The sequence below is a fragment of the Macrotis lagotis genome, chromosome 4, assembly GCF_037893015.1.
Source record: "Macrotis lagotis isolate mMagLag1 chromosome 4, bilby.v1.9.chrom.fasta, whole genome shotgun sequence".
Taxonomy (NCBI): Eukaryota; Metazoa; Chordata; class Mammalia; order Peramelemorphia; family Peramelidae; genus Macrotis; species Macrotis lagotis.
This window is the reverse complement of record NC_133661.1, coordinates 270,881,973-270,897,166: the sequence shown is the minus strand read 5'-3', so window position 1 is coordinate 270,897,166 and position 15,194 is coordinate 270,881,973. Positions and strand designations below refer to the sequence as shown.

The 15,194-nt window shown below is 33.0% G+C and overlaps 1 protein-coding gene across 2 annotated transcripts in view; it reads left to right on the top strand.

The window, feature by feature from the left end:
• KLHDC1 (kelch domain containing 1) overlaps window positions 1–15,194 on the top strand; it is a 52,168-nt gene that overhangs the window by 27,154 nt on the left and 9,820 nt on the right. For both annotated transcript variants that reach the window (XM_074236013.1, XM_074236014.1), the window contains exons 9-11: window positions 4,340–4,452; window positions 9,986–10,058; window positions 14,801–14,885. In XM_074236013.1, the coding sequence (XP_074092114.1) occupies window positions 4,340–4,452; window positions 9,986–10,058; window positions 14,801–14,885 (271 nt within the window). The remainder of the gene's footprint in view (window positions 1–4,339; window positions 4,453–9,985; window positions 10,059–14,800; window positions 14,886–15,194) is intronic.

Sequence of the window (15,194 nt, the reverse complement as noted above, 5' to 3'; positions counted from 1 at the left end):
AAAAAAAACAAAGCTCAATAAAAATTCATTTTGAGATGATCCTGGGAAAACAGTGGAGTAGGTTAGAAAACTTTGACAAAAAAAGGACAGAATAGCACCTCAGAGCAGCAGAAATAAAGATGGGATAAAGCAGTTGTCCTTCTAAGACAATTTGAGAAAACCCCAGGAAAGACCTAACCTCTAGAGGCAGAGTTGGCCTGAGTAAAGTGCATACTTGTCCAGGCTGACTGTGCAGCATCAGTAAACAAGAAGCCCTGGTGGCAGTTGGGTTAAGAGGCAAACTTGGCCTTAGAAACTTTCATCTGGAAGACAGTGTGGGAAGCTGACTACTGAGTAGTAGAAGATTGAAAGACTTTCCACTGTTGAGGGAGACCATTCACAGTTATGCTGATCCAGGCTATGATTGTATCACTCTCTGACTGAATGAGCTAGCACATACCTGTGAGTTGCAGTATCAGGAGAAGAGACCCTGATGACTGTGGGCACTTGCAGCATAGCCAGGTCCCTGGTTTCAGTTCTGGGAGAGAGGACAGCTGTAGTTTGCAGAGACCCCAGGGGAGCAAGATTATATGTGGGACAGTATAACTGGGGGCCCTAGCTGTGACTTAGGAGTTAAGAAGATAGCCTCAGTGGGGTCCCAATACAGACCTCAGAAAATAAGAAATAACTGAGATTTAGGCTATCATTTCCCATACCTCAAAACTACAACTTGATTATAATAATAGCTGCTAAAAGCAAAATATATAAATAAAAATGAGTAAGTAAGGGAGAATGAACCTAACATATATAGTTACTATGAGATAGAGAAGATCTGAGTATATATTCATAGGAAGATGATGGAGCTAAAAAAGCTACTCCTTTACAATGAGGAACATCAAATGATTCCAAAGCACAAAAAGAGTTGTTGGAAGAACTTGGAAATGACTTAAAATTAGGGCAGCTAAGTGATGCAGTGGATAGAGCACTGGCCTTAGAGTTAGGAGGATCTGAGTTCAAACCCAGCCTTGGAGACTTAATAATTACCTAGCTGTGGGCAAGTCACTTAGTCTTGTGAAAACCAAGAAAAAAAGACTTAAAAGTCAAATAAGAGAGATCAAGGAAAACATTTTAAAAAATAGCAGTCTAAAAAAATTAAGAAAAGGAAGTCAACCAACTAGAAATAGAGAATTAAAAACTTAAAGAAAAAAATTCCTTTAAAGCTAGAATTGGAGGAGAAGATAATGATGTTCTAAGATACCAAGAAATCATAAAACAAAATCAAAAGAATGAAAAAACAGAAGAGAAAATGAAACTTATAAAAACTTGATTTGAACAGAACAAGGAGAAATAAAATAAGATATTCAGGAAAACTATGATAAAAAATCTTGATATATTATTATAAGAAATTATTAAGGAAAATTGCCCTGACTATCTAGAATACAAAGACATATAGAAATAGGAAAAAAACTACTCATCACCATCTGAAAGCGATCCCAGGAGAAAAACTTAGAGGAATATCATTGTAAAGTTTTAAAACTCCCTGGTTAAGAAGAAATTATTGGAAGCAACAAGAAAAAAAATGTTTGAATATCATGGAGTTACAATAAGGATTACATAAGACCTAGCAGAAGGATTGTAGGTCTTGGATTACTATTTACCATAGAGCAAAAGAGCTGGGGTTAACAACCAAGGGTAAATTTGCCAAGAGAAGTATAATCTTGAATAGAAAAAATTGTATATTTAATGAACTCAAAGACTTAAAGGTTTTTGTGACAGAACTCCCAGAACTTAAGGGAAAATTTGATATATAACATCCAGGAGAAATGTAAATACTTATAAAGGTTTCAATAAGATCAAATTGTTTACTTTGTACATGTGAAAATATTATCACTGTTCTTTTGATTTTCATTATTTGGGTAGTTTGAAAGAAAATCATGGAATGAGCTGAGTGTTGAAACAATAAGCTAGCAAGGGGCAGAGTAGGTAGGTAGTGCTGAAACCTTACATTAGGAATGGGTTAAAGGGAACAAGAAAAATATTTAGAAGTATATTAAAAATTGTATAAATTCAGAAAGAAATAAAAGGGTAAAGGGATAGAGTGAGAGAAGATGATAAGGTAGAGACTCTTAAATGGGTAGATAGGGTAAGGAATAGGATGGAAAGGAGAGGGTAGAAGTAAAGGAGAGGAGTGAGGATAGGAATAGGGTCAGGACAGTGGGGAAAAATAGGAAGAAGGAAAACACACAAGTAATTGTACCTTAGAATGTGAATGGGATGAATTTACCAATAAAATGGAAGTGCTGCAGATTTAAAAATTGAATTGAATTCAATTCAATTCAAGTATGTTGCTTTCTCATCTAAAAAAAAGATATATACAAAGATAAAGGGCAGGACTAGGATTTAGTAGGTAAAAAAAGGAAGGATAGTGTGAGGAATGTAGGGTGTAGTTCTTCACTGGGTGTGGGAGGGGAGCCCTTAAGGAAACCATTACAAAGGGGGAATGGCCCAGCCAATCACAAGACTGGAAGATTTTTCCTAATCCCATTCCAGGGATTGCAAACCCCAAATTGGTTCTCAACTGGTCAAGAGTGACCTAGAGATCTTGACCTAATGCAACTGAGTTTGTGCAATTAGGTAATTGAATATTAACCCATACATCCCCTGTGACCATTGGGGTTGTTTAGCATATCATGCACTGTATGATGTAGGGGTGGGAATCATATTAGGGGCATGTCATGGAATGGGTGGACCTCTTAGATTGTAACTCAAACTCTGAGAGCCTATGAACATCCAAGAGGGAGGGGAAAGAGTTACTGAAGACCATAAATTACCTGAAGTTCCAAGACCAATTCGTACCTCATGCCTAGGTGAAATACCTGTATCTTGTAAGGTGTATCTTGCAAGGTTTGTGAATAAAATGTACAATTTTCTTTCACTCTAGCAGGTTTTTCTTTTCATTCATTTATAACAAATAGCAATGATCTCAGATAAATAAATTTGATCAAAAGTAAAAAACAGAAACTATACTGTGTCAGCAAAATTTTTATAATGTTTTAGATCATTGAAAATATCTAGGGCTAGACAGTATAAAATACCTGTGCTAAATCTATCAAACAGTCACATACTATATGAATATAAAGGTAAAACATTTTACATATAAATAGTCAGATCCTGATGTAATATTAGTTGTTCATGGTAAGGTAAAACCAATATAATAAAAAAATGACAATTTTATCTAATTATTTATTCAGTGTCATCCCAATTACTAAAAAAATTACTTTAGTGAGAAAAAAATAGCACAGTTCATTTGTAAGAACTAAAAGACAGGAACTTCAAAGAAACCAGGAAAAAAGATATAAAGTAAGTAGATTCAGTAATATCAAATCTTAAACTATATTATAAGATGAGAATATTGTTGAAGTGTAAAAAGGATAATTTTAGCTGTTTTAAATTAAAATTTTCTTGTATAAACAGTAAAACTTGTGGAGAAGGAAATTGGGAAAAACTGGGGAAAAACTTTCATAGATAGAATGTAGTTTTTCATATAGAATGAAATATTGTATAGGAAATTATGGGTTGATTGATTTAGAAAAACATGGAAAGACTCCGATTTAGGAAGGAAGATACTATCTATAGAAAAACATGACAGGTTGAAATTATTGTACAGTATTATATATTTGTATGTATGTATGTATGTAAATATCTATATGTTTATAGATATCTGTATATATGTGTGTGTGTGTGTGTCTGTCAGTGTGCCTATTTTCTTCCATGCTTAATTATAACCTTCTTTAGGTTGGTGGGGGAATAGAGGGAAAAAAATAAAGTAAAAAGTGCACAACAGAGAACAAAAGAAAACCAACAAGGAAGCAAAGAAAAGTTGGGCAGCTTTGGAAATAGTGTATAATATTTATTATATAGGTTTTCTTGAAATGGAAATTTATTATTTTTTCATTGAATCCTCTCATGATCTACTATGTACATGGCAATTTTTTTTCTTTTCTCATTTTGTATTTAAGTTTAAAATAAAAAAATTAACAAAAAATTTTATTTTGAAAAAGAATATGGGATAGATAATCTTTAGGAAAATATACTAGAACTAATTTCTATTTTATTGTTTTATTTATGAGCACTTAGAGACATAATTATACTAAAATGAGGCAGAAATGGCATATGAGTAGATAACTAAACATGAATTTGAAATGTTTTATTTGATACCTATTTCTGTGACTCATGAAGCTGTAACATAAAGTATATTTTGTAAATTTTCATAACTAGTCTGGATTTTTTAAAAGATTTAGTGACTAAAAATTATGAGATAATTAAAACATCATCCTTAATTTTTTCCTTTCCAATGTAGAATTCGTACTAATGGAGAGAAACCAAAACATCGATCTTGGCATACTTTGACACCAATTGCTGATGATCAGCTTTTTCTGTTTGGTGGATTAAGTTCAGAGAATATTCCTTTAAGTGAGTAAAAATACTATTTTTCTACTTTCCTTTTAACTTTTAATTGTGTTTAGTTTTTCATTTTCTCTTTTGCATCTATTTTCTATGTCTTCCCAATTTTGTTTCACATTTCCAATTATTTTTCCCCATGCTTGTAATGGCTCTTAAGTTTTGCCTGTAGAATGCATTGACTTCAAGCTTTTTTTCCCCCTTGCTTCCAAAATGGAAATTGACATGCCCGATTGATTTTAGTAGGGATTGGAATGGGGATTAAAAACAGTATGTCTTTCAGAAGCCTCAATGAAGGAGATTTTAATGATCCAGTTTCCTATTTATGCTTCATAAATCTTTTTAACATTTTCATTTTTATTATGAACTTAGTAATCAATAAACATTAGCATGTTTTTGGCATACAAATAAGAGAAAAAAGATTGTATTTGAAACCATGAACTGTTAAATGCATATTAAGTTAATTGTCTTAGTAGTAAAATTGCCTTATTCATGAGCCTTTCTGAATTTCTTTCTTGAGTGTCCTTTTTTAATTTACATTTTTTGTTATTATGAACCTGACAAGTGCCAACAAATATAAACAAATGATTATATATAAAACTATGGACTTCATCATGTCTTCCCCTTTTTTCTCTTTAAAAGTACATAATAAATTCAGTATGTTAGTTAATTTTAAAGCTCTGCTTATTTATGTTTCCCTCTGAACCTTCCTCTGTTCTCTTCTTATATTTCCAATCTTAGCATACAGTGCTTTTTTCCCTTCTCCTCCTTATACACAGGTGTTCTTTGATCTAGTGGCGCTTGATTTCTACTCTATCTTTCAGCTTTGGACATTTTCATTGATAGTCCCAAATGTTCTACCTCCTGACTTCCTTTAGGTCTAAACTAAAATCCCACCTTCTACAGGAAGGCTTTCCTAATCTTTCTTTATTCTAGTGCTTTCCCTCATTGATTACTTTCTTCTTCTTATATAGCTTATTTGTACATAGTTGCTTGCATATTCTCTCCCCTATTAAATTAGAAATTCCTTGATGGTAGGGACTGTTTTTTTTTTTTCCATAGCACTTAGCACAGAATCTGTATAGTAATAGTAATTAACTTGAAATAAAACTGGCACCCAAAGATTCTATGGACCCTAGCACTGTTCAAATCCTTAAAATCCAGGGGTTGTTTAACACTAGGAAGTAGAGGTCAACACAGGAGCCTAGGTAACTAGGGGCAAAGACAAAAGGCCAAGCATACTACCAAAAGTGCAAGATGGCAAAGTTATAAAACTGTAATTCAAGAACAAAGACTGGAGAAATTGATTTAAACCAAAGAAGACTGATCAATTTCATTGATAATTTATTTTATTTTTCCAGTTACATGTTATGAAAGTTTTTCAACAGTTATCCACATACATATTTTTGTTATACAATTTTCTTCCATCCTCCCTTCCCACTCCCCTGCTCTAAGGGGCAAACATTTTACATATACAGGACCAGATAAAATGCTTTGTGTGAGAAAATAGAAATGCCAGTGTCACTGGATCAGTTGAGTATATGAGGGAAGTAAGATATAACAAGACTAGAAAGGAAGTAGGATGAAGCCTTGTTATGAAAGGCTTTTAAAGACACATATTGGATTTTATATTCAATCCTAGAAGTGATACAGATCCTTTGGAATAGAAAATAACCTTATCAAAATAACAAGAATCCCTGAAAAGTAAATTAACCCAAACAGAAATTAATTACTCCATGAAATGGCAAGAAATATTAAAACAAAATATTGTTGAAATATTAAAACAGAGAACCAAAAGACTGAAAAATAGAAGAAAATGTAAAACATTTGATATTAAAAATAACAACTTGGGCAAGAAGTCAAGGAGACATAATTAAAGAGTTATTGAACTCCCTAAAACTAATAATAAAGCATAGATATTCCATACTAGGAAATAATAAAAACTATATGGATTTTTTTGGAACCAGTTGGTGAAGCGAAGGTAGAAAGAATTCCACTGATCACCTTCTGAAAGAAAACACAAAAGGAAAAGTCCCACAAATTTCATAGCCTCATCCAATAAAAGTACTATAAAAGTACATCGAATAAAAGTACTACACTCATATTGAGGCAATTTAACAATCATAGAAATTTAGAAGGGGATATATGATAATGTAGTGCTATATATGGTAATGTAATGCTAACATCCCAAAACAAATAAACCTTCAGAATATTAATGTCTGCAAAAGGAATATTGAGAGCTAAATGAAAAAACAAACCAGAAGACCTATGGGTGGGTTCAGTTCTGTTGGTTTTAAGAGAGGAAAAGATGAAAAGGTAAAAGGAATACAGTAGTATAAAAAGGAGAAAGGAGTATAATCTTTTTCTTATATATGGGATGCATGAAAGGTATACAGACATGGAGGAAAATATTGGTTAGTGAGAATCAGATGAGCCTTACTTATATCTGAATTGGACAAAGAAGGGCAAACTCTCTGATTTTGGTGTAGAAAACTGTCAAATTCTACAGGAAAAAAATATGGGGGTAGGGAATAAGAATTAAATTAGCCAGAGGAGGTGGTTGCAAGAAAAACAAAGTTCATGATCCTGAAGGAAGGATTAAGTTTGGAGAGAAGAACAGCAAAAATTTAGAATTGTCAACTGGGGAAATGACTGAAGAAATTATAATATACAAATGTAATGGAATATTATCATTATTATTTTTTATCAATCTTTTTTTTACAAGATTTTGAATTTTACCTTTTTCTCCCTCCTTCCCTTCCCCCCCCAAAGAAAGCAGTCTTATATAGGCTTTATATTTATAACCACATTGATGATGATGTTTGTCCTTCATTTTTTTTTTTTTTAGGGTTTTTTGCAAGGCAAATGGGGTTAAGTGGCTCTCCCAAGGCCACACAGCTAGGTAATAATATTAAGTGTCTGAGGCCGGATTTGAACTCAGGTACTGCTGACTCCAGGACCAGTGCTCTATCTACTGTGTCACCTAGCTGCCTCTGTCCTTCATTTTCAAAGAAGACCATGACCTCAGGGAGATGCTGCCATGATAGCATATTAATTGGATTTGAGTGAGGGGATACTGTTTTAAGTTACCAGCTTCACTTTCTCCTCCAAAACATTCTGAATTCAGTGGACAGACATGAACTAGAGATAGCCCTTAATGTGAGGCAATAAGGGTTAAGTAACTTGTCCAAAGTCACACAGCTAGTCAGTGTCAGGTGTCTGAGACTGGATTCGAACTGCCATCCTCCTGATTTCAGGGCCAGGGCTGTATCCATTGTGCCACTTGATCATATTGTAAAAGAAGAATCATATCCAAATGGAAGAAAGAAAACATTAGAGAGAAAAAAAAACATCATATATACATATATATATATATATATATATATATATGTATGTATATGACAACCTTTGAAAATTGGTGTTCATTTATACTTCACAGTTCCTTATTTGAATAAGGATGTTATTTTCCATCACAAGTCTTTTAAAATTGTCTGATTATTGAAGTGCTGTAATGAACAAGTCCAAGTCCATCATGGTTGATTATCACCCCATATTGTTGTTAGTGTGAATGATATCCTTTTTCTTCTGCTCATTTCACTCAGTATCAGTTCGTAAGTCTTTCCAGGCTTTTCTCAAATTCTGTCCCTCATATGGAACAAGTATTTCATCACATACATATACCACAATTGGTTACCATTCCGCAATTGATAGGCATCCCCTCAATTTCCAATTCTTTGCCACTACAAAAAAGAGCTGCTATGAATATTTTTGTACATGTGGGATTTTTACCCTTTTTCATGATCTCTTCAGGATATAGACCTGGTAGTAGTATTGCTGAATCAAAAGGTATGTACGATTTTATTGCCTTTACAGCATGATTTGAAATTGCTCTCCAGAGAGGTTGGCTCAGTTCATAACTACCCCAACAATGCATTAGTGTCCCAGATTTCCTATATTCCCTCTAACACTGATCATTTTCTTTTCTAGTCATATTGACCAATCTGAGAAGTGTGAGATGGTACCTCAGAAATGTTTTTAATTTGCATTTCTCTAATCAATAATACTTTAGAGCAATTTTTCATATGACTATAGATAACTTTGATTTCTTCATCTGAGAATTGCCTTTTCCATATCCTTTGACCATTTATCAATTGAGAATGATTTTTTTTTATAAATTTGACTCAGTTCTCCATATGTTTTAGAAATGAGACCTGTGTCAGAAACACTTGTTTCCCAACTTTACTCCTTTTAATCTTGGTTGCAGTGGTTTTGTTTGTACAAAAACCTTTTGATTTAATGTAATCAAAATTATCCAGTTTTTTTATAATGTTCTTTATATCTTCTTTGGTCATAAACTGCTCCCCCTTTCCATAAATCTCATAGGTAAACCATTCCTTGTTCTCTGAATTGGCTTATAATATTACCTTTTATAGCTAAATCATTGCACCCATTTTGACCTTATCTTGGTATAGGGTGTGAGATGTTTGGTCTATGCCTAGTTTCTGCCATTATTATCTTCCAATTTTCCCAGCGATTTTTATTGAAGAGTGAGTTTTTAATCCTAATGGAATCTTATTGTACAATTATAATGACAAAGAGACTAACTACTATGGAGAATCCTGGTTGGTATGAATTGATGAAGAGTAAAATGGATAAAAATTCAACAACGCCATAAAGAAAAACTCATTACAAATTTAAGATCACTGGTTAATGCAGCGTCTAGTCGTGTCTCTAAAGAACCTACAATGAAGTGACCCCTTGCCAGAGGACTCAAGTTGTAGGGACATTCATTTTTGGATGTGTCCATTGTGTGAATTCCTCATACTTGCTTATGCTATGTACAAAGTTTATTTTTCGATTTTTAAGGGTAGAGGAAAGGGGAGGATAGGAATTGTAATGCTAAGAAAAAAAGAGAACAATTAGAAACATTTTTTAAAATACAAAAGACAACAGAAAGAAGTTTGGAGGGAAGCTCAATCTAGCAGCATAGTTTTGAAAGTAATTCATAGAATTTATCATATTTCTTTATAAGCAAGTGTATGAAATGGAGATTTACAATTTCATTTAAAATTCTCTCTTATTTGGGGATGGCTAGGTGGTGCAGTGGATAAAGCACTAGCCTTGGAGTCAGGAGTACCTGGGTTCAAATCTGGCCTCAGACACTTAATAATTACCTAGCTGTGTGGCCTTGGGCACTTAACTCCATTGCCTTGCAAAAAAAAAAAACCTAAAAAAAATTCCCTCTTATTTTCTGCTGGGTATATAGAAAAGTTATTTATGATGTTTAAATTTAGATTAGGAAATAGTAAATTCAACAAATGAAAGCTAGTACAAAATTAGGGTATGATTATTCTTTACTGATGTCTTCTTCTTCTTAGAAATATTATATAGTGTAAAAAATTAATGATTTTTGTAGTCGAACATTATGTCAATAGTTGCAGAAATTTTGCATTTTCAGCAAGTAACATCATCTGTTGTTCTAATCAGTCTTCCTATTCCTGGTCATTGACCTATGAATTAAGCAGAATATATCATGATATTACAGGTGATGGGTGGATTCACAATATTATAACAAATGGTTGGAGACAGCTTACACATTTGCCTAAGACAAGACCCAGGTAAGTCTAAAATTAGAACAAAATGGAATAATCAAGTGTTTTGAAAAAATTTAAAGCATAGCATAAAATCAGAATATTTTTTAATATAAAAACAAAATATCAGATTAATTTCGTAATTTAATATTGTCTGAAGAATGCATTTGATAGTTAAATTACATAGTCTGTTTTAGAAATGTTTGACCCACATTTCATTTATGTTGCATACTTGAGTATGTTATTCTTTGAAATTAAATGAGTAATTCTATCTGATAAAAGCAATGGATAGTAAGATGCTGAAAATTATTGCAATTGTATTTATATTTAAGGCATTCTTTTATGGGTTAGGGTGGTGGCAGTAGGAATTTGCTTTCTGAAAAGTTTTAAAGTCTAATTGATTGAGAAATTTGCTTCTAAGTCAATTGAGATTGTGGAAAAGCATGTAACTGTATAATTCCTATTTAATTATGTGACCCATTTTATCTTACTGAATTACTTGAATAGAAAATTTGAAGTATATTAGAAATCATAAAATCTTGGAAAAATGTTAGACTACAAAAAGCATTTTGAGGCTATATTGTGTTTTATGATTTCCTAGTATAATAAGTATTAAATATGTTAAATTAAGTTTATGAAGGGAATTGTCAATTTAGTGATGAGAATTGTTTTAGATTTTTCATGTCATATCTTTTAGAAATATTTTCTACTGTAGGTTATTCATATTTAAGTAAAGTAAATATAATTTTTCTAGTATATTTATTTAATGAATTGATGTTTGACAAAAGGGCCTGAAAGTCTTTAACATGAACTAATTATAAGTCAAGTACAGAAGCAGAGTGAAAATTTATCTTATTTTCATTGTTTATAGAAATGTGATTCCTACACTGTTTTTCTTTTATAATCATTGATCACAATGTAACTTTTAGCATGTCTAGAAAAATCAGTCATCTTTTATTCTTTAATTTATGATACTAATTATAAGATTGGTAGTAGACATAATGTATTTTTTAAAAGTAGAGATTAACTAGAGCAACAAAACTATTATCAATATGATACTAGGTAGAAGAGCTATGTAAAAAGATTTCTTTTAATTCAGCTGATATGTCATGTAAATAATATGCTTTATTAGAATGTTTAGGTGATAAGTTAGAGCAGCTGTGAGAGGACATAAACTATCAGACTGTAGAAAAAAACATCAGGTTGCAAGCTAGAATGTCACCAAAATCAAGGCAGGAAAGGCTTTCCAGTGTTCTTCGAAGATCAAGTCCAGGCCAGAATTTTCGTAAGGCAGATAAGACAGAGGCAGATCTATCTTCAGGTATGAGGTGAGGAATAGAAAAGGTGGGATACAGTTTAGTGTAAGGAGAACAGTAAATATTTGCTGAAATTTTTTTTTAATGAAAAAGAAAGAATTTAGTTTGTCTAAATTCAGTTTGTGCTATTTTTTCCAAGTGATTCAAAATATAATCTGCCTAATTCTCCCCTTGTGGCTTTACAAAGCAGAACATACATTTATGAAGAAATCTCCTTTGTTCTCTTCCCAGAATTCTCTTGAACCAGAATTTATGCCTGGTTTGAGTAGACTATGGCTGAACAATAGCTGACACAATTACTTATTGTGAAGCATTCCTTTGTGTCCCTAAGAGATACTTAATAAAATACTGGAGTAGGTCCTTAGAAATTATTGTTCTGCTCTAAATATTATGCCCAAGGTTCATGTTTTCTTCTCCATGATAATGAATTGCACCCTCCTCTTAGATGGGCTCTTCCTCCCCCGCCATTATATATTTCTCCCTTGTATCTGAAAAGCCATAGGGTGGTGGTAGTGGTTGGGATGGTGGATGGGAAGTTGCTACTGTGTCAAAACAAAATGTATCAATTTAAAAAAAAAGATTTTTGATGAGTGTTCCCTGCAGATTTACCATCTAAATTCCGATTTATGAATTGGAGAATTGGAGAATTGGGCAGATATTTCCCAACATAAACTCTCATGATCTGTGGTCTCAAGTACACTGGCCATTGAAATTGTGCTTCAGTGTTTGAAAAAATCATTTAGCCCAAGGTGCAAATTCTATGTATTTTATCTTTATACTATTATGAAAGCCAAGCCAAACAATTCCCCAAATTAATCTACTCAATTATATGGTAACAAAAATAAGAATATAATATTTTAAGGACTGTTGCCATAGTATTTTGATTAATTAGTAAGTAAATAGTAAAACAGGGTCTTCTCAAAGAGTCTCTGTTGTTAAGAAGCACTTTCAATGGCTTTATCAAACAGTTTAATTAGTCATTAAAATTGGAAAATAAGTTTTTAAATTTTGCATGCATTTTTTTTTCTGAGAGTTGGAACTTGCTGACATATATTGCTGTAAAACTATGAAATTGGTTCTTGGTGAGTGATGTGAAATAAGAAAACCCACATTTTAGTTCATAAGTACATCCTTTGAAATTAGATACATATAAATCCCATCAACCCATCCCCCTTTCAAGATAAAAGATACTTCACTTCCTTATGCAATGATTTGTAGAAAGAATAACCTAATTTAAGACTCTGAATAAACTAAATAGTGCTGTAATTTTGGGGGGTTGCTTTTGTTGTCAGCAACATTTATTAAGCACCTAAAATATATTTACAGTAGAAAATGCAAAAAAAATTAGAAGATGTATTGCCTCCTTCCAAAAGTAAATTAATCAATTAACTAACAAGCACATGTTAAGCTTCTACTATGTATTAGGCTCTCAGACTGCTAGTATAAAGAATAAGCAATCCCTAATCACAAGGAAATTGCATTCTAATAGGAAAGAGAAGTACACACCCCCCATATAAAATGAATATCTATATCTATATGTTAAATACAAGATAGTTGGAGGTGGAGAACACAAGCATTTGAGGGGAAGGCAGAAATCAGGAAAAGTTTCATGTAAAACACAGTGCTTGAGCTGTGTCTTAAAAGGAAGAGAATGATTCTTAGGAGGTAGTAAGGAAGTACATTATAACACTGGGATATGGCTGAAACAAAGGCATTGAGATAGGTGATGGAATGTTATGTCTTTGCTTCAGAGAAATACAGTTTGTCTGGGATTGCAGAGTATAATCTAATATACAGCCAATATGGAAAGAGAGGTTGGGGATTAGTTTGTGAGTTTGGGGAAAGTTTGGGGACAGACTTGTTCTGAAGGGTTTTAAAAGCTAAAAAAGATAGTTTAAATTTTATCCTAGAGACAATAGGAAGTTACCAGAATTGATTGATTAGGGAATAATAGGGTTAGATCTCAGTTTAAAAGCACTTTGGTAGTTGGAGGATGGCCTAGAGATGTGGAGATCAGAAGTCTATTAGAATAATCCAGGTGAGAGCTAAAGAATTTAAACTAAGATATTAGCTGTGTGAGTCGAAGGATCACAATCAAGAACCCAGCAAAATTTATCATCTATTTGTCTAGATGGGGTGAAGGAGATTGTAGAATTGAAGAAAAGGCTAGGATAATGAATCGAGGAAGCTCTAAGGTTGGTGGGGCCAAGAGAGGAGCATGTTTATGGAGCCTCAAATCAAAAAACTAAATTGATAAAGTACAAATATTCTAAAAGGTGCCAAGTAGAGGACTGAACAGAGAAATCAGGTTGATATAAAAGGTGAGACTGCTTCCTGGGGGTGATTTTTGGGCAAATTTTTAAGGAGAATACAGATTGGTGAATAGAAAATTGTTGGGACATATTAGAACGATAATTAAGGCATGTGGAGGATAGGAAGTAGATAAACTAGACCAAAGGGGAAGATCCATGTGGGGGGAATAACAAGAAATAAATCTGGTTAAGAGAAGGAAATGTTAACAATTGGTTGAACCTTGAATGCTAAAGGTATTTGGGATACTAGGGAATACTGAAAGATTCATAAGCAGCTAGATGACTTCACAAAAGTATTTCAAGATTATTTTAGTAAGACGTTATTGGAACTATAAGAAGTTAGAAGAATACAGGTGAGAATTAAGGGGATGTTGTAGTGCAGGCTTGAAGTAAAGTGGTCTTAGACTATAATGGTGGCAGTGGAAATAGAAAGGGAGAGCAAATTAGTATCTGCAAAGAAAATATAACTGACTTAGAGCTAGACTGTGTCTTGCAGGTAAAGAAAACTGTTAAAAATGACAAAAAAATATTAAGCCTGAGAATCAGTCAGGAGAAAGATAGTACTATTGATAGGGAAACTGAGAAGTATATCTTTTTTTCCCCTCAATAAAAGAAATTGAGAGAGACAAAAAAAAATGAGGTAGAGCTGGGAGTGATAATAGCACCATTTTAAAAGCACTTTTACAATATACTTTTCTCATAACAATCTTGAAAGGTGGTAGCTAAATATTATTTTCCCTCCCCCCTCCCCTCCCCTCCCCCTCCCCTCCCCTCCCCTCCCCTCCCCTATTAACAAATGAAGAAACAGACTCATAGAGACTGTGGGCTTCCCAAATATTCTACAGCTAGTAAATGAGAGCTGAGATTTGAACCAGATTTCATGATTTCAGGTACAGGGTTCTTTCCAGAACAGCAAAATATAATTAGTGAGTCATTTACATCTGGGGTTACAGTTGAAATCATTTGAGCATATGAACTCAGGAGGAAATATTTCAGTCTAGCCCCTTTGAGGACATGCCAAAAGCAAAGATTAATTGAAGTAAACATTCTGCTTTATTGAAATAGATCCCTTTGTTACTTTGTGATAATTGTGACATCCCTTTCTTAGTAGTAATTCATTCTTTATAATTGTCACTCACAGGTTATGGCATACTGCCTGTCTGGGAAAAGATAATGAAGTAATGGTATTTGGTGGGAGCAAAGATGATTTACTTTTTATGGATACAGTAAGTAACATATCCCAAAATTTCCTTGACTGTTTATTATTAAAATTAAAAGACTGAATAATGAGACATTGAAACTGCAGTATTATAAACCTTTCCCTAAAATGGGCAAAGATTCAGATATAATAATGACTTCTTTTAATGAATTGTTACTTTCAGAGCTAATGGCTTTGTGGAATCATTTCAAATCAAGTTATGTCAATAAAGTAATATAAAATCAAAGCAGGACTGTTAATTCTATTATCCTTCTCATCAAAGACAATTTCTTAAACTATCCTTGTTGTTAAGCTGGAGAAATATTTCAGACTGGTT